The following is an 18576-nucleotide window of genomic DNA, read 5'->3' on the forward strand; positions in this document are numbered from 1 at the left end:
TAAGGCAACTCAAGAATGTCAAATCTACCTAAACTTCCCATTACCTTGTTTATTTTGTTGACTTCATTGTGAAAATTCCTTAGAAGCACTTGACTGAATTTAGTCTCCATCGATCTCTAAAAAGCATTTGATTTTGTTAATCGCAATTTATTAGTTTAGAAACTGGTTACTCAGATTCAGAAATGAGATTCAGCCCTTACAATTCGACAATAGTGCCACTAAGCCTCCTTCAATTCTTGCTCCCTTTTTATAGTTCTAACCTGCCTGAAATTTCTGCGCTCTACATGAAATTGCTTAGCGTTACAATTTCTTCTAATTTAAAACGGATTATCCATACGAAAAACAACATTCAGAAGGCCAATACTTCTAATTCCTTCCTTAAACCCTTTGTATATATACCACCTCCCTTCTCATTCTTTAAGGATTTATACCTCTTTTATTCACCCTCTACTCAATATTCTTATCCAGGTTTGAATCGTGGCATTTCCTGAGATGAGTCAAACAAAATTTGATTCAACCAAAAAGGAGTCCAGCAAATAATTTCTAATTTAGTAAAGTCCTAATCTTTCTGCTTAAAAAAAGGCTTGGTTAGAAAAGATTGAGTACAGAACAATTACATATTAGTTTTTATGGCACTTGGTATTAACCAAGTGACATATAGCAATCGCAAATTCTGTCAGTCTGTCTGTCTATCGGTCCCGGTTTTGCTACTTAAGGCACTTCCAGGTAAGCTAGGACGATGAAACTTAGCAGACTATCAGGGACCAGACCAGATTAAATTAGAAATACTTGTTTTCCCGATTTGACCGTCTGAGGGGGGAGTGGGGGGCCGGTTAATTCGAAAAAAGAAAAAATGAAGTATTTCTAACATACAAATGGTTGATCAGATCCTAATGAAGTTTGATGTTTGGAAGGATATCGTTTCTCAGAGCTCTTATTTTAAATCCCAACCGGATCTGGTCAAATTGGGGGGTTGGGGGTTGGGAGGGGCAAACCTAAAATCTTGGAAAACACTTAGAGTGGAGGGGTCGGGATGACACTTGGTGGGAAAAATAAGCACAAGTCCTAGATACATGATTGACATAACCAGAACGGATCCGCTCTCTTTGGGGTAGTTGGGAGGGGGAAGGTTAATTCTGAAAAATGAGAAAAAATGAGGTATTTTTAACTTACGAAGGAGTGATCGTATCTTAATGAACCAAACAGTTTGTGTTAACGAACTGTAGTAAGGAGCGACCTGGCTCAATAGTAACCGAAACCTTAAAAAATGGAATTTGATACCAATAGTTACATCAAAAGAATTGTATTTTAATGCTGATTTTAAATATATAAGTTTCATCAAGATCAGTTATACCCATCAAAAGTTACGACCCTGAGAAAATTTGCCTCATTTCAGAAAATAGGGGGAAACACCCCCTAAAAGTAATATAATCTTAACGAAAATCACACCAACAGATTCAGCGTATCAGAAAACCTTATTGTAGAAGTTTCAAGCTCCTATCTACAAAAATGTGGAAATTTGCATTTTTTTGTCAGAAGACAGATCACGGATGTCTTCTGGTTTTTGTTTTGTTTTTTTCCCAGGGGTGACCGTATCGACTGAGTGGTCCTAGAATGTCGCGAGAGGGCTCATTTTGACGGAAATTAAAAATTCTAGTGCCCTTTTTAAGTGAACAAAAAAATTGGAGGGCACCTAGGCCCCCTCCCACGCTCAGTTTTTCCCAAAAGTCGCCGGATCAAAATTCTGAGATAGCCATTTTATTGACCATAGTCGAAAAACCTAATAAGTTTCTTACTGTTTTAAAAATAAAGTTAAGAGAAACAGTCAAACTTTAGCGTAAAGAGCGGGGCGTTGAGGAGAAAAAAACCCTTTCATATACGGAGTTATTTCTGTTCGTTTTAAGTTTTAATGTTGCTCCTTACTTTCATCTAAAAAAACTTATTTTTTTATTTAATTTTATATCTAGAAGCACCTCGTAGCTTAGATATCTTATTTTAAATCCCGACTGGATCCAGTGTCAAGTTTTTTCCAGAAATCTTGGAAAACGCTGAAAGCGGAGAGATCAGGATGAAACTTGGTGGGAAAAATAAGCACAAGTCCTAGATACATGATTGACATAACCGGAACAGATCCGCTCTCTTTGGGCTAACTGGGGGGGGGGTAAATTCTGAATAATAAAAAAGAGGTATTTTTAACTTACGAACGGATGATCAGACATCAATGAACTTTGATATTTAGAAGAATATCGTGTCTCAAAGCTTTTTTTTAAATCTCTACCGGATCTGGTGACATTGGGGGGAGTTTGTTTTGGGGGGGGCTAACATCATAGAAAACGCTTAGAGTGGAGGGATCGGGATGAAAATTGGTGGTAAAAATAAGCAGAAGTCTTAAATACATGATTGACATAATTGGAACGGATCCGCTCTATGGGGGGGGGGTAATTCTGAGAAAATAGAAAAAATGACGTATTTTTAACATACGAAGAAGTGATCGGATCTTCATGAAACTTCATATTTAGAAGGACCTCATTACTCAGATCTCTATTTTAATCTCAACCGGATCCAGCGTCATTGGAGGGGGCAGTTGGGGGGGACCGGAAATCTTAGAAAATGCTTAAAGCGGAGTGATCAGAATGAAACTGGATGGGAAGAATAAAAACAAGTCCAAGATACGTGACTGACATAACCGAACCAGATCTGCTCTCTTTGGTGGAGTTGGGGGGGGGTAATTCGGAAAAATGAGGTATTTGTAACTTACGAACGGGTGACCAGATCTTAATAAATTTGATATTTTGAAGGATCTTGTGCTTTAAAGCACTTATTTTAAATTCTGACCAGATCCAGTGACATTGGGGGGAGTCGGAGGGGGAAACCAGAATTCTTGGAAAACGTGAAAATTGGGGTATTTTTATCTTACGAATAGGTGATCGTATCTGAATAAAACTTGATATATAGAAGGATCTTATGTCTCAGATGCTCCATTATCGACTCAAATTGCATCCAGTGACATAGGGGATTGGAGGAGGGAAACAGAAATCTTGGAAAACGCTTAGAGTGGAGAGATCGGGATGAAACTTGACGGGATGAATAAGCACAAGTTCTAGATACGTGATTGACATAATTGGAATGGATCCGTTCTCTTTGGAGGAGCTGGGTAGTGTTAATTTGGAAGAATTGGAAAAATTGAGGTATTTTTAACTTAAGAACGGGTGACCGGATCTTAATGAAATTTGATATCTAGAAGGAATTTCTGTCTCAGAGCTGTTATTTCAAATCCCATCCAGATCTGTTGACATTGGGGAGAGTTGTAGGGGGAAATTAGAAATCTTGGAAAACGCTTCGAGCCAAGAAATTGGGATGAAGCGTAGTGTCAATGGGGGGAGGGGGAACCGAAATCTTGGAAAACGCTTAAAGCGGAGAGATCAGGATGAAACTTGGTGGGAAAAATAAACAAAAGTCCTAGATACATGATTGACATGACTGGAACAGATCCGCTCTCTTTGGACTAGCTGGGGGGGAGGGGTAAATTCTGAAAAATAAAAAAGAGGTATTTTTAACTTACGAACGGGTGATCAGACATCAATGAAATTTGATATTTGGAAGGATATCGTATCTCAAAGCTTTTATTTTAAATCTTGACCGGGTCTGGTGGCATTGGGGGGAGTGTTTTTTCGGAGGGGACCTAAAATCATAGAAAACACTTAGAGTGGAGGGATCAGGATGAAAATTGGTGGGAAAAATAAGCAGAAGTCTTAGATACATGATTGACATAATTGGAACGGATCCGCTCTATTGGGGGGGGGGTTAATTCTGAAAAATTAGAAAAAATGACGTATTTTTAACATACGAAGGAGTGATCGGATCTTCATGAAACTTACCATTTAGAAGGGCCTCATTACTCAGATCTCTTATTTTAATCTCAAATAAGTTGTAGTCCTTAGTTAGTCCTTATTTCAAATCCCGTCCTTATAGCGCTAGATGTCCTAAGGCTATGGCAATACAAAGTAAAAAAGAAAATTCACTTTTAAATAATTGACATTACATAAACATAACATAAGCAATGAAAAGCACAAATCACAAAAATATACTTCTGTGCTCCCTTGTAGACCTGATAAATTATTCCTAAATTTTTAACACTTGTAAAACATTCATCCTTCATTACACTCACCAGCTATCTCTCATCAAACCTACACTTTCCATACGCTTCATTTCTCAATTCACTCAATTTTACATACTCATACATCACATGACCTACACTCTCGTCCCTACTTCCACACATCGGCCAAAGGTAAGGACCATCTAGCCCTCTCCTCCTCCTCCCTAAGCAATTCCTTCTTACCCCAAGTGTCATACTATTCCCCTTAATTCAATTAAATACTTCAAGTCCTGTTTTTTTATCAATGTACCTTAAACAAGACCCCGTCACAACATGTCTCCTTCACCGACGTGTAGAGGCACAAGGAATTAGAAAGGATTCTTTCATTTATAACCAAAATTTCCGCTTAGGTTGTATTTATTGTCATGCAACAAGCATCTTTACTTTCACTCTAATGAATAATTTAAAAGCAAGAAAGAGCTTTGATGAAAGCAGTCTGCATTCAGTAAGATGGCTTTTCAAATGGATTTTGTGGAAAGGGAATGAATAAAGAGTTTCAGTGGTTGATATCAGTAAAAAAAAAAAAAAAAAAAAAAAAAAAAAAAAATCCCAGTACTTTAATAAATTAAGTGATTTTTGAAGTACTTTCCTGAAGTACTTGTTATTTACTGAAACTAACTGTTTTTCAGTGACTTAGTAGGCCTACTAGCAGTTGCAATATCTAGTGATTAAAATGAATTAACTGTCACTAACCGATATGTACAATGGTTTACACAAAAATTATCACAGTTCGTGGTCACTAACTGTGGTGAGGAGCGACCCGCGTAAATAGCAACCGATGCTCTAAAAAATCGTTTTGATAATAATAGATACATCAAAAGAATTGGTCTATAATGCTGATCCCGAATATTTACATTTTGTTAAGTTTAATGTTACCTATCACAAGCTACGAGCCTGAGAAAACTTGTCTGATCAAAGAGTTCGTAGTAACGAACTGTTGTAATGAGCGACCCGGCTCAATAGTAACCAAAACTAAAAAACGGAATTTTGATACCAATAGCTACATCAAAAGATTCGTATTTTAATGCCGGTTTTAAATATGTCAGTTTCATCAAGTTTAAGCTTGCCATTCAAAAGGTACGAGCCTGAGGAAATTTGCCTTATTTTAGGAAATAGGGGAAAACAATCTTTAAAAGTTATAAAATCTTAAGGAAAATCACACCATCACATTCAGTGTACCAAAGAACCCTACTGTAGAAGTTTCAAGCTCCTATCTACAAAAATATAGAATTTTGAATATTTTGCCAGAAGGCAGCTCACAGATCCGTGTTTATTTGTTGTTTCTTTTTGGGGATTTTTCCATGGAGGAATTTTTCACGGGAGGAAGAAAATTTCCATGAAGGGAGCTTAGGATTTTCTAGCATTATTTAAAAAAACAATGAAAAAATAAACATGAAGAAGTTTTTTCAACTGAAAGTAAGGAGCTGCATTAAAACTTTAGCGAACAGAAATTATTACGCATATGAGGGGTTCACCTCCTCCTAATACCTCACTAATTACGCTAAAGTATTTTTAGTAATTTTGACTATGTATTCTACGGTCTTTGTGATTCAGCGGTAATTCTTAAGGAATTGGGACAAAATTTAAACTTTAGTGTAAAGACCAAGGTACTAACGAAGGGGTAAACCCCCTCATATCTATATATATATAAATAAGTTGTTTTTTTGTGTGTCTGTCGACTGACGTCATGTTTGTGTGTCGACTGATGTCATATTTGTCGACTGACGTCATTATAAAGATTGAGTTGTATGTCGTCATGAAGTTGTTTGTCGACTGACAAAACTAAAAAGAAAACAACACCGGGACACAAATGACGACCGGGACACAGGGAATATAAATGATGACCGGGACACAGGGACACAACAACAATGGGGACGTCAGGGGCACAGGGGGATATATAAATGACGACGGGGACACACAATGGGACAGCAAATAATGTTGTATATTCGCAAGTTTTACGTAGTTAAAAACATATATATATCTATCCACATTCACAGGTGGGACACAGGGACACAACTACAATGGCGCGTAACTAATATGGCGCTTAGCGACTTATGCGCGCGGGGGGGGGGGCTTGGGGGAGGGCGCGAAGCGCCCCCACTAACTAGGTGTTGGGGTGGCGCGAAGCGCCATCCCAACAGCTAGTTTATCTATATATAAAACAAATTGGGAGAGGGTATTAATTTTCTACTGGTGGATATCCCACGGGGATAATTTTCCGTAAGGAGGTAAGTTTCTGGAGGGTGAACTTTTGAGATGAAATTCATATTGAGGACATTTTCCATAACTCCTAAACGAAATTCTTTTTATTTGTCTTACTTTCTCTTTTTCGACTCAGTTTTACATACGGAGATGTTAAGGGTAATTGTCCGAGGGAAATTTTCATCAGGCTGGAATTATCTAGCTCTAAAGGATCTTTCCATGGGTGAGGGGGATTCCGCGGGAGGAATTCTCCACAGAAGAACTTTTTGCGGAGTAAATTTCAACTGGGAGGAGGGAATTTCTGGGGGAAATCTTCCGCGGAGGGGTTATTCTAGCATGATTTGAAAAACAATCAGCAAGTCCTTTTCCAAGTGAAAGTGTGCTAAGAAGAATTTTTCAGACGAAATCGTCCCCATGGAACTTTCCAGGGGGAATTTTCAGTGAGAATGGATTGTCCGGGAGAATTCTACTGACCAACCAATCCAATCCAACCAAGGCCGAAATAGTCGGATTTTTTCAAATCAAAGTATCGTTTTGTTCTTATTTTTTTTTCATTGCTTTCTTGAAATTAAAACCTGGTTTTTTCACTTAATTTGTTGTAAATGGAAAGGCAGTGTTGTCTAAGAAATTACTTATATATCATTTATATACTATCATATTGGATAGAAAATTAATTTGAAATGACCATGTTGAAATTAAACTAAAAGTCTTTGGACAATAGTCCACAGAATCGTTATGTGCCACCAGAAGCACTTGGGGTCTTAAACCATTTGCCCTAAAAAAAAAAAGCTACATAAAGCTGACATCGAATCCGCTATTTTGTATGCGATGCCTGCATTGTTGTCAATGCTGAACAAAAGGGAACTTGTAAGAAAAAAAATATTTCTATGGTTTTTTGGTTTTAAGTTATATGTTCTTAATTAATATGGTTTTAATTTAATTCATATGGTTTGAATTTCCATGGCTTATGGTTTATGATTTTATAGTTCATAGTTTATAGAAAAGAATTTCTTGGTTTTAATTTCCTAAGCTTTTTTATCTGCCAAAACTGATGCAAAAAGCAGTACACCTTCCTATCGACTTTAGAGCCATAGAGATAGCTTTCACCAGATATCGAAACAGAGAAAGGCCTGATTATTGGCCACCTCTGAATAATTTAAGTAGCCATAAATTAAATGAACATACATATTAAACCAACTCACAAACAAATTATGTATTCAGTCATTCCTATAAATGAAAGTTGGAAAACTTTACACAAAAACCCATATATGACCTGGCATGAGTTATTCTGCCAAGCGGTTAAGCCTTAGACACTTCAGTAATTCTACTAAGGATATTGTCTTTCTTCAAGCTGCAAAAAATTATCCTACTTGGAACTGACACAAATTGTTGCTGGTCGATGTAAACTAACTTCATTTTATGTAGAATTAATAAAAGTAATGGCTCCCGTTGTGATTACGATGATGAAAAGACTTTAAATCATTAAGGTTGTGAGTACAGGGGCGTTGTTCGGGGGGGGGAGGGGGCAGTCATCCCCTCCAATAAATTAGAGAAAAAATATTATACTTCTCATGCCCCTTGACTAGCCAGATATGGATGCCTCTTCTACACCCCCCCCCCAATAAAAATACCTGATATTCTCCCCTGTTTGACTGTAATTTTTTTGAAAATGAAAGAACCAAAGTGGAATTCGTAGATTGTAATTCGAAGCTGAATTTATGAAATACTTTATGGCTTTATATTCTGCACGGGCTTAGTCACTGAATAAAAAACATTCAAATATTTGAAATTCATGAGCAATAAACATATGCATGAGCGACATAAAAATGAATGGATATTATAAAATTTAGAAATGCGTTCTTGCTATGAAAGTTACGACGCTCAATTAGAAATGAAAGAAATCGAACTTCTTGATTCAAATTTCTTGATTCAAATTTCTTTTAAAAAAATGAGAGAAAAAATTGAACGGGATTAGAATATCAGTGCAATAATCTAAAGCTCTAGTATCTTTACTACATCTGTCATTTTTATAACGTACAGTAAATGTTTGAAATTACGAGGAATAAAAATATACATGTGGGCAATAAAAATGAATGGGAAGAATCAGATTTAGGATTTTGATTGTCTCTATGAAAGTTAAGAGGCTCTATAAGAAACGCGAGAAATTGATTGCTCGATTCTAAATATTTGATTCAAGTTTCCTTTCAAAAATATGTGATTAAAGTAAAAATAAATTACTGGTAAACTATAAAATAAGTCCTATGACTATTCGAAATCTTGGATAGAGAAAAATACCCAGGGTACGGTGGATAAGGCACATTCCCAAAAATTACCGAAAAGTTCAGTTATCAAAGACTAAACTCGTATGAGATTTTGCATAGGGGGGGGGCTCGGGTTCGAAATAGAGGAGGCTTTAACAGAGGAGGGTAAAAAAATATTTTCATATAAATTAGCTGAGATTTTGGATATTTTCAGGTATTTCGGATATATCCGAAGACATTACCTACAAATAGTCTAGCCTTTAGGGGAGGGGCAGTAGTTTCCCAATTCCTATGCGAAACAAGAACAATTCAATTTCTCGTTCCAAGTTTCCTATCAAAATATATGGAAAAAAACTTGCAGGGGATCAGAACGAAATAAATTGTGCCACATAGAAGCATTTTTTTAGCATATGTTTGATTTTTAAGCACTTCACTTCCTCTCCGAAAAGCTCCGACACTGGTTGCGATCCAATTTTAACTCTATGTTTATCTGGGTAACTTTTGAATATTTTGGGTTCTAAAATTAGATAAGTTTCATATTAACGGACTATTCAGGTAGCTAAGAAATAAACTTAACTCTACAGTCAAAATTCCATCCTGAATCCAAATTTAACCTGCATTTTTGTCAGATTTGATGTTTACCCCCCTCTCCATTGGTATATTATACATCAATTCACGGTATGTTACAATTCAGGGTATACATTTACACATTAGGGGGGGGGGTAAGTTCAAACTTTCCTCTACAGTTGGAATTGCATCTTGAATCCACATTTACCATTCATTTACGTCAGAAATGAATTTACCCCCTCCCCTCTAATGTAAAATATATACTCTGAGTTGGTATATATAGGGGTTAGGGTATAGCTCATTTCCAACGAAAATGAATGTTAAATTTTATAAACATTACGCCAAAAATTAAACTAGAGTTAAGAGTCTAAATCAAATACCTAATGTTACTGGACCCCAAAGTTTTTGTAAAAATCCATGTGAAATCTAAACGTAACTCTCCTTTTTCTGAAGGTGCGCAAATTCACGCAACTTTAGGGGGAGAAAAGTTTCTATATTTTTTTGAAAATAAAGATGCGATAATAAGTAGTTTCAATCCTAGTGGGGGGGATTCTTCTTTTTAAATGAAAATACCGAAGAAAGGTAATTTTCAAAATATAGTTTGGAATAAAAGCTAGAGGCCAATTATCCCTGACGTTCCGCCCTCTCTCCCCGGCGACTGACAATCCTGCTTCCCAGTTTATTTGAAAACTCATCCTTTTGTAATTAACAAACTTTTATCCGCAACGAATTTAAAACACTTTCAATCGGGTTCAATCACAGAAACCACATAAATATCGACCCCAATCAAAGCTACTGTCTTCTTAATTCAAACCTCGTTTATAATCCGCAAAATAAACGGAAATCGAGACCTAAGAGCGGAATTACCATACAAGTCGAAAACTCATTCCGAAAAAATGGAAATTCAAGAAATTGAACGATCCTTTTTGACCGCGGTAAAAAAAAAGCTCACTCTTCCGATATTTTTGATCTCAGGAAAAATACTGACGTGTCTTTTAGGATGCAAGGGATTGTCAACTGCTAAGTTCTTAGTCACGGGTCCTCACATGGACAATTCAAAAGAGCTTAAAAACTATATAAAATTTTGAAGATATGCAGATTCTTGGTCTCTCACCGGAGAAGGTAATTTCACTCTCATGTCGTGAATTCTGCATTAATCAATACCTTCTTTCTTATTTTTTATTTCTTTTTTATAGTGCTTTTATTACTTTTTTGCTTTTTGAGAGGAAGAAAGTATTCCCCCTTCTGCGTAATATATGACAGGCGTTCCTAAAACTATTAAAACTTGGTATGAAGCCTCAGGTACTTAGACAGTATTTTCAATACCTCAATTAGGGCTGTAGCCAGAGGTGGGGGTTACGCAGTTTGGAACCTCAGCCTAGTAGTTAGGCCTCTACAATTTTAGAGTCATCCCTATCTCTTCAAATTCCGATCCGGAAACTTTTTTGAAACTTTTATTTTTTTGTTGCGTAATAGGGAATATCTTATAAAAGATACAGGTGTCTGTAACATCATAGAGAGGCCTTTCTAAGAGATGCATGTGTTAATTAGGTAATAGTATTTGTTTACTTTTCATTCTTACGTAATAGGGAATCTTTTCTAAGAAATTCTGGGGCTTGTTACATAATAGGACTCGCTAAAGTCTGCTAGTCAAGCGGGGAGAGTTTTACTAAGAAATTTTTCTTCAAGACGCTTTTCAAGACATTTCAAAACATTTCAAAGCCATTTTTGAGACATTTTTCTTCGAGATGTTTTTCAAGACGTTTTCAAGACATTTTTTAAAAGTCGTTTTTCAAAATTTCTTTAGTTCTGATATGATAGGGGAATGTTTACTTGTATTAAGGATGACAGGATGTCGTGTAACTTGATAGATTTACGGGGGTTGACGTAATCTTACATGACTTGGTAGATTTATTGGAAATGACGTCATGGCAGAACACGTGTGATGTAACATCATGACGATGTACACACGAGTATTGCATATTACTTTAAGATATTTTTTCCTCAGGACTTTTTTTTCAAGGCTATTGTTTTCTCAGGGAACCTTTATAATCTACAGAATTTTGTCCGCATTAGGATCCAAATATAAGAATAGAGATTTCCCCGATGACTAGACATGATCCTCAGCCACCTAGACCATTAAATCCTTCAAAATAGTTCGATTAAGTTTATACCTTCTTCATCATAACCTATTGTACGCAAGGATAATACCCTGTTCCCACCTACAAGAACGATTTAAATGATCCGCATGTTTCCAACCCCTTCAACATGAGAGCACAAGCATCCCAATGCTATTGATTTTTGGTCAATTAGAAATGCACCTACCTATTAAAGCGTTGCTAATTTTTCCCATTCTGTCTCTCATTCCAAATAGAGGCAAGACACGTAGCAGACACCGAAAAGGTACAAGTAGGGCACTAGCTATGTTTATCACCAAGTTTTTTTTATTTCACACACAGATTCTGAGTGAGAGAGTCGCAGAAGCTTATTAATAAACTTCCTCACAAGTCGTGCTAAGGCTTCTTGAGATCTGACAATCGCTTCTTGTAGATGGTGATAAAAATATCAATCTTACTTCCCATGAATTTTCTTTTAGGTCTAGCAAACCCTTTCTGGTAAAGCATGCTGGGATAGTAAATTTAGGGACATAGAAACCCATAGAGATTAAAGTGGGCATTCTACCAATACCATTACTAAGACAATAATCACTGAACCCTGAGGTCAACAAGCATACAAGCCTACTCTTATTTTCTTCCTATAAAAAACTCTATTCTTTTTAATATATCAAATTTCTTTTAAATCCTTTCTTAAGACTTCTTATCAATCAACTTTAAAATTTCCAGCTTTCCCTCTGACCCAAGATAAACGGCCATGAATCCCAATTTTTAGAAGGCTGTCATTTTTTATCCGTAAAAGGCAACCTAACGATCCCAATCTCTTTATACCTACAGCCCTGGAAATTGGTATCCAACCCCGGTTTTGCAGATCATAATCCTTGATAAACAGTTATTCAAACGAGGAGCATGCTCAGGTTTTTTTTCTCCTGGTGGCTTGGTGCCGCAATGAGGTGCCGGCACCCAAACTATCCTTTGGCATTTCTTCTGATTCGATGTTGATTATTACTCGATTGATAATGTCATCTTTTCTTTGAACCTGAAGGAGTCTATTCTAGAGTTAAAGTGGGGTCAATTAGGGCTATAAAGATCAATTTGAGAATTAATAGCTTTTTGTTAGCAACAGGAAAAGATCCAGCAATTTGTTACCAGGGCTCGTCAAACCTGGCTAAAAAAAACTTGCGGAAAACATTAGCGACTAAAACGTAGGAGATTATCACTTGTTTATTTTAAAACAGTCATATCTACAATTTCTTCTAATTGTTGACAGACAAAGTGATCCTGTGAATTCTATTTTAAATCATTGGGAATATGGTAATGGGGTGGGAAAAAGTCATAAAGAGGATATACAGGAAATTGGAAGTTATGGGAGGAGTCAGCAAAGAGGAAACTTTGAATTGTTTAGGTTATAAGAGTAGCATACGTGACGTTTATGGCCTCAGGTAGCTAGTTGCTGCAATTAGTTGCCAATAGTAGTGATAGTAGTAAACGAGTAATTACAATTATCCTTTGTCATTTTCTCTAGAGGAAATATCGCACGAGGTAACCAGCCGTCCTAGCCGAATAGTTGACGCTCCGGACTTGAAATCCTGAGGTCGGGGTTCGAGACTTGGTGTCGCTAATTTTTTGGTTTGGGACGTGGTTCAAAGGTGTGACCCTGTATGCTCAGCTGCAGTTGAACCAGCTCTGAATGGGTACTTGGAGAAATCTGGGGGAGAACACGGGAAGCGTTGGATAATTTGTCCTCAAGGACACATTGTACTTCCTGCCGAGGGCAATGAATCAGCAGATCGATGCCAGCACAACTGCGCAATGCAGATCATTTGTCAGCATGGGAAAAACTTTTTTAAAGTTTTACACACATGTGAACACTATAGCACTACCTCATATCACCATGTCACTATTTCATACCACTATATTCCTCATAGTACTATATCACTATCAGCACCCGAACCCTAATCATTTTTCAATCCCTTTAGTACCGTATCTAAGTCTCCCTATTAAATTTTTATTCAGTCACAAAAGATCAAGCATGTTTTGATTATTTTCTCTATAATTTCCTGCGACTATATCATGGCCTAGCACATATCAAAATTATATGTTCGTCACTCTTTAGCACTGTTATTATCAAACAGTTCGTGGTAAAAAACTGTAGTAAGAAGCGACCCGGCTCAATAGTAACCAAAAGTCTAAAAGTCTGGAATTTCGGTACCAATAGCTACATCAAAAGAATCGCATTTTAATGGTGATTTTAAATATATAAGTGTCATCAAGTTTAGTCTTACCCATCAAAAGTTACGATCCTGAGAAAATTTACGCTATTTTAGAAAATAGGAGGAAACACCCCCTAAAAGTCATAGAATCTTATCGAAAATCACACCATCAGATTCAGAATATCAGAGAACCCTGCTGTAGAGGTTTCAAGCTCCTATCTACAAAAATGTGTAATTTTAAATTTTTTGCAAGAAGGCAGATCACGGATGCGTGTTTATTTGTTTTTTTTTTCCCAGGGGTGATCATATCGACCCAGCTGTCCTAGAATGTTGCGAGAGGGCTCATTCTAACGGAAATGAAAAGTTCTAGTGCCCTTTTTAAGTGACCAAAAAATTGGAGGGCACCTAGGCCTCCTAGGCTAGCGACATTAAAACTTAAAACGAACAGAAATTACTCCGTATATGAAAGGGGCTTTTCCTTCTCAACGCCCCGCTCTTCACGCTAAAGTGTTTACTGTTTGAAAATGTAGAGTTAAGAGAAAGAGTCAAACTTTAGCGTAAAGAGCGGGGCGTTGAGAAGGAAAGGCCCCTTTCATATACGGAGTAATTTCTGTTCGTTTTAAGTTTTAATGTCGTTCCTTACTTTCATTTAAAAAACTTGTTTTTTTATTTAATAAAAGAAAAGCGATGCTCTTTTTTATATCTTTAACTGGGGCTGTGATCGGCTTGGGCCGACTACTTTCGCTTGATTTCTTAGCATGACAATACAATATCATTCTGTGTTGTTTTGTTGTATATTCCAGATCTAAATCACGAAGAAGACCGCACTGCGTTTCCATGTCAAACAAACACAACTTAAAAACAATAGGGAAATTCTCCACTGTCTTGGAAAAATTTCCCTATTGTTCCTAAGTTGTGTTTTGTTTGATATTCCAGATCATTGGCACTTGCATCCTTAGGCAATATTTCATACCTCCAAAGGTGGTAATTTGATGTTTTTGTTTCCCTATAAATTCCATTTGCTTTCAGGATATCTGTGAATCAGAAGGCTCTTATAAAATTTTTTTATCTCTTTTATCAATCTTAAGGCCTTTTCTCTATTTTGACTAGCTACTTTTAGCTTAATTTCCAAAGAAATCTTCTGCTACTTTACAAACAATTTTGTTACTGGATGCAGTGGGTCCATGAGACCTGATCCAGAGTGCATGGGTCTGTTCCGCCATAAAAAAAATACCGAAATTCATCTTGTTCTAAAATTTATTTTAGCCTATGGACTGGATATCAACCAGATCGTTTTAATCTTGCTCTTGGCCCAAACTTTAATATACATACGAAATTTCAGGATTCTTTGAATAATCTTAAATATTTTAAATAAGCAAACAAATCAACATTTGGAGTCTTGGGATCGACTTTCCAGAGTTAATAAGTTTGGAATCTATAAGAGATACATAGTTTCAATCTGGAACTCTTGATGAGATACCTGCAGGCCCTGTATGGAAGCAACAAGATCCCTAACAATTTCAATTTCAGACATAGGCTAATTTTATGTTTTTTATGCTATTTAAAAAGAAAAAACATTGGTGATGTTGTTGAGTTCAAAGAATTCACTGGTAAAATATTATGATTTTTATATTTTGTAATTTTGTAACTACTAATTCTGAGTAATTCGAGAAAAAATCACCTACAAAAGCCGTAACGTTGTTTCACTTACTATTCAAGTCACTGTACATGAACAAGACCACTTCTAGTCGACTACTTAGATGTTCCCGCCAAAGAGTATACTCTTTTGTGAGGATTGGAAAAATAGAATGACCCCTCCCCCTAGAAGCAAGATTCAAATTCCTGTTTTATTTAATTTATGACGACCTGAAAATTAATTTTACCACTTACTACAAGCAAATCAAAAGTTATTCCGGAAGAAGTTTAAATTCTATGCTACTGAAGTGGTTACAACAGAAAAAAACCTTACAATTTTCAGCTTCTCTCACGTATAAAAGCACTTAAAACTGTTATAAGAGTGCAAACTGATGTTAGTGTTAGCCAAAAAAACATCAACGCTCTTTAGCCTTTGTCGAAACTTGGCATTTTTCAAGTAGCTTTGTAATGGTTTTTCTGTCAGGAGCTGAATTCTAACACCTATTACTACACTAAGTTTACCAACTAGGCAAATAAAATTAATTGCTGTTATTACCTTACCTTAGACCTTAGATCCTCCTGAGCTATCAGTGGCGCATAGGGCGTCTACAAAGCCTCTCCATTCATGACGAAGAAGTGGGGCTGCAATGATATCTTCCCATTGTGGAGTGATGGAAATGTTGGCCTCTTTCAGGTGACGGTGTTCTGTTCGAACACAGAATTCTGTTTCGTTTTACAGGGCGATAATCAGTTTTACTATCTTGGGGGTATTCCATAGTATTTGAGGATTTTCCATAAGATTTCTCGGTCAACCGAGTCAAAGACCTTTTCTAGGTCAATGAAAAGAGGACACAGCTTTTTATTCCATTCCTTTGAGTCTTCAACCTGCATTCTCAGTGTGAAAATTAGGTCTGCACATGATCTTTCAGGTCGGAAGCCGTGTTCTTCATCACGAAAATGCTGGTCAAGTTTCTCCTGTAGGCGTTGTAGCATAATAATTCACATAAGCTTACTAGGTATCGACATTATGTTAATACCTCTCCAGTTGCCACAAACAAGCGCATCGCCTTTTTCAAAGAGTTTAATAACGGTTCCTTTCGTCCAGTCACTGGGCACTTTCTGGTCTCTCCATATCTGAGTCTGCAGCTCAACCCAAACTGTCTTGAAATCGCGGAATGAAGTTTTCAGCTTTCTGACGGTGGCTATGATTTCTTCTGGAGACGGTGGTTCTTCATTTACATCAAGAATCAAAAATGTATTTATGATCGGTCTTTTATAATCGGTCTATAATGATGGTCTATTTGATAGTCAAGAGACCTTTGAAAAGAAACTCATATTGTTTATGCTACAAGAAAGTACTCAACGTTTATGATAGAGTTATGATTTTAAGATTATGTGGAATATAGAGAACAAACAAATAATTTTTCTTTTGTTTTTTTGCTTTTGTTACAGATGGAAGTAGAAATGCATGAACTTTTACATGGTCTATAATATTTACATTATTACTTATTTTACCGATTCATATTTGACCATTTAGCTTAGTATCTTTGATGTGTATTTTGACAATTCAACTTGGAATATTTAGGCTGTACGGTTTAAGCTCCAACAATCGATGCATATACGTGATTTACGTGAAATACGAAATTCACATGAAGTACAGGAATATGTGAATCAATACTTTTTGTAATATGCAGGATATAGATGTTTTAATTTTCATGCGAATCTATGAATCATTTATTATTTGGACGTTCTGACCAGAGCAAGAACAAAATAAAAAATATAAATTCATACTTGGATTGTTCCAGTCTCTTGGTTATGATATATCCAAAAACCTTTCCACTCTTCATCGTCTAGGATACCAATAGTTCTTGTAAAATTCTTGTCCAACAGGGAACCAACTTTCCCCTTTCTTATAGAAGAATATGTATTGTTCCCAGCTCCTATTGCAATTTCATACATCATTCCAAATTCCTAGGGAAAGAAATTCCTCTTATGAATATTTTTTCATAACAAACTAATCTAAAATAAGGATTGGAAAAGGCATTCTGTTTCATTAAACAAGCATATTTGCATATATAAATATGTATATATATATATATAATATTATATATATATATATATATATATATATATATATATATATATATATATATATATATATATATATAAAAGTGAGCAATAATTGTGTATTTATGTATGTGTCTAATGTTTTTTCGAAAACAGCTCCTTACTTTTTCAGAAAAATTTCCATCCTGAGATATACTGGCCTAAAAAAACGATCTAGATAGGTTAGAAGTTAGAGCAAATTGGTTAAGGGCCTTAATTTTGGAAAAAATAAATCGGGATTGCTTCAATAATCAAATATCTTTTGAAAATACTATTTATACTTCAACAAGGGATTAGAACTGCACATAACGATTTCATTTCTTATTTCAAAAATATCATTACCGAATTTCTTTTGTTTTAAGCACATGCAAGGTCTTTTTAAGACAGGAAAAAACGTTGAATTTTTTTTTATTGCTAAAGTTCTTTATGTAAACTGCAGAAATATTCGTGGTGCCTGAGCAACAATTTTAATGTTTTAATTCGAGCTTGAAAAATATCAGAAAATCTTGAAATTTATTAGTTTTTTTTGTTAGATAAAATCAACTCGTTAAGTGATTAAGCTGACAGGTTTGAACGCATTCAGTTATATCATGTCAGTAGGAAGGCCCAAAAGCCGAAAATTTGCAATTATTTACAATTGATGATTCCTTGGAAACACCTGAACTATCAAACGTGATAAGGGATTTTTTGACAGGGGATTACAAAAGTTCAAACACCTTAAGCAAAAATTAACCAAAACAGAAACCAAAAGTTTGAAGCTTTGCACATATCGTTGTTAGAAATCAAACTTGCATTAATAATCAAATATCATTGCAAAGAATACAGTATGAAAAGACAGCGAATTTTATGCGGTTAGAATACAAGCGACAATAAGAATCCATACACAGAAGCCTGCCGAGTGCCGGGTGCCGGGGCCCGATGACAGGTAATTGCAAAAATATTTGTATATGTATTTTCACAAGGGATTACAACAATTCAAAAACCTTAAAAAAGCAAAAAAATTTGGAATCTCAGTAGATATCGTTGTTAGAAATATATATATATATATATATATATATATATATATATATATATATATATATATATATATATATATATATTATATATATATAATATATATATATATATATATATATATATGATATGTATATATTGTATTTATATTTGTATAGTATATATGTATGATATATGTATATATTATGTATAATATGTATATATATATATATTATGTATATATATATATATATATATATATATATATATATATATATATATGTATATATATTATATATATATATATATATATGTATATATATATCGTA

The 18576-nt window shown here is 35.4% G+C and overlaps 1 protein-coding gene across 1 annotated transcript in view; it reads right to left on the reverse strand.

Annotated features, from left to right (window-relative positions):
- Positions 1 to 18576, reverse strand: part of LOC136028282 (uncharacterized) — a 77326-nt gene that overhangs the window by 38156 nt on the left and 20594 nt on the right. The window contains exon 4 of the mRNA XM_065706028.1: positions 16940 to 17119. Within this exon, the coding sequence (XP_065562100.1) occupies positions 16940 to 17119 (180 nt within the window). The remainder of the gene's footprint in view (positions 1 to 16939; positions 17120 to 18576) is intronic.

Source organism: Artemia franciscana, chromosome 6 (genome assembly GCF_032884065.1).
Source record: "Artemia franciscana chromosome 6, ASM3288406v1, whole genome shotgun sequence".
Taxonomy (NCBI): domain Eukaryota; kingdom Metazoa; phylum Arthropoda; class Branchiopoda; order Anostraca; family Artemiidae; genus Artemia; species Artemia franciscana.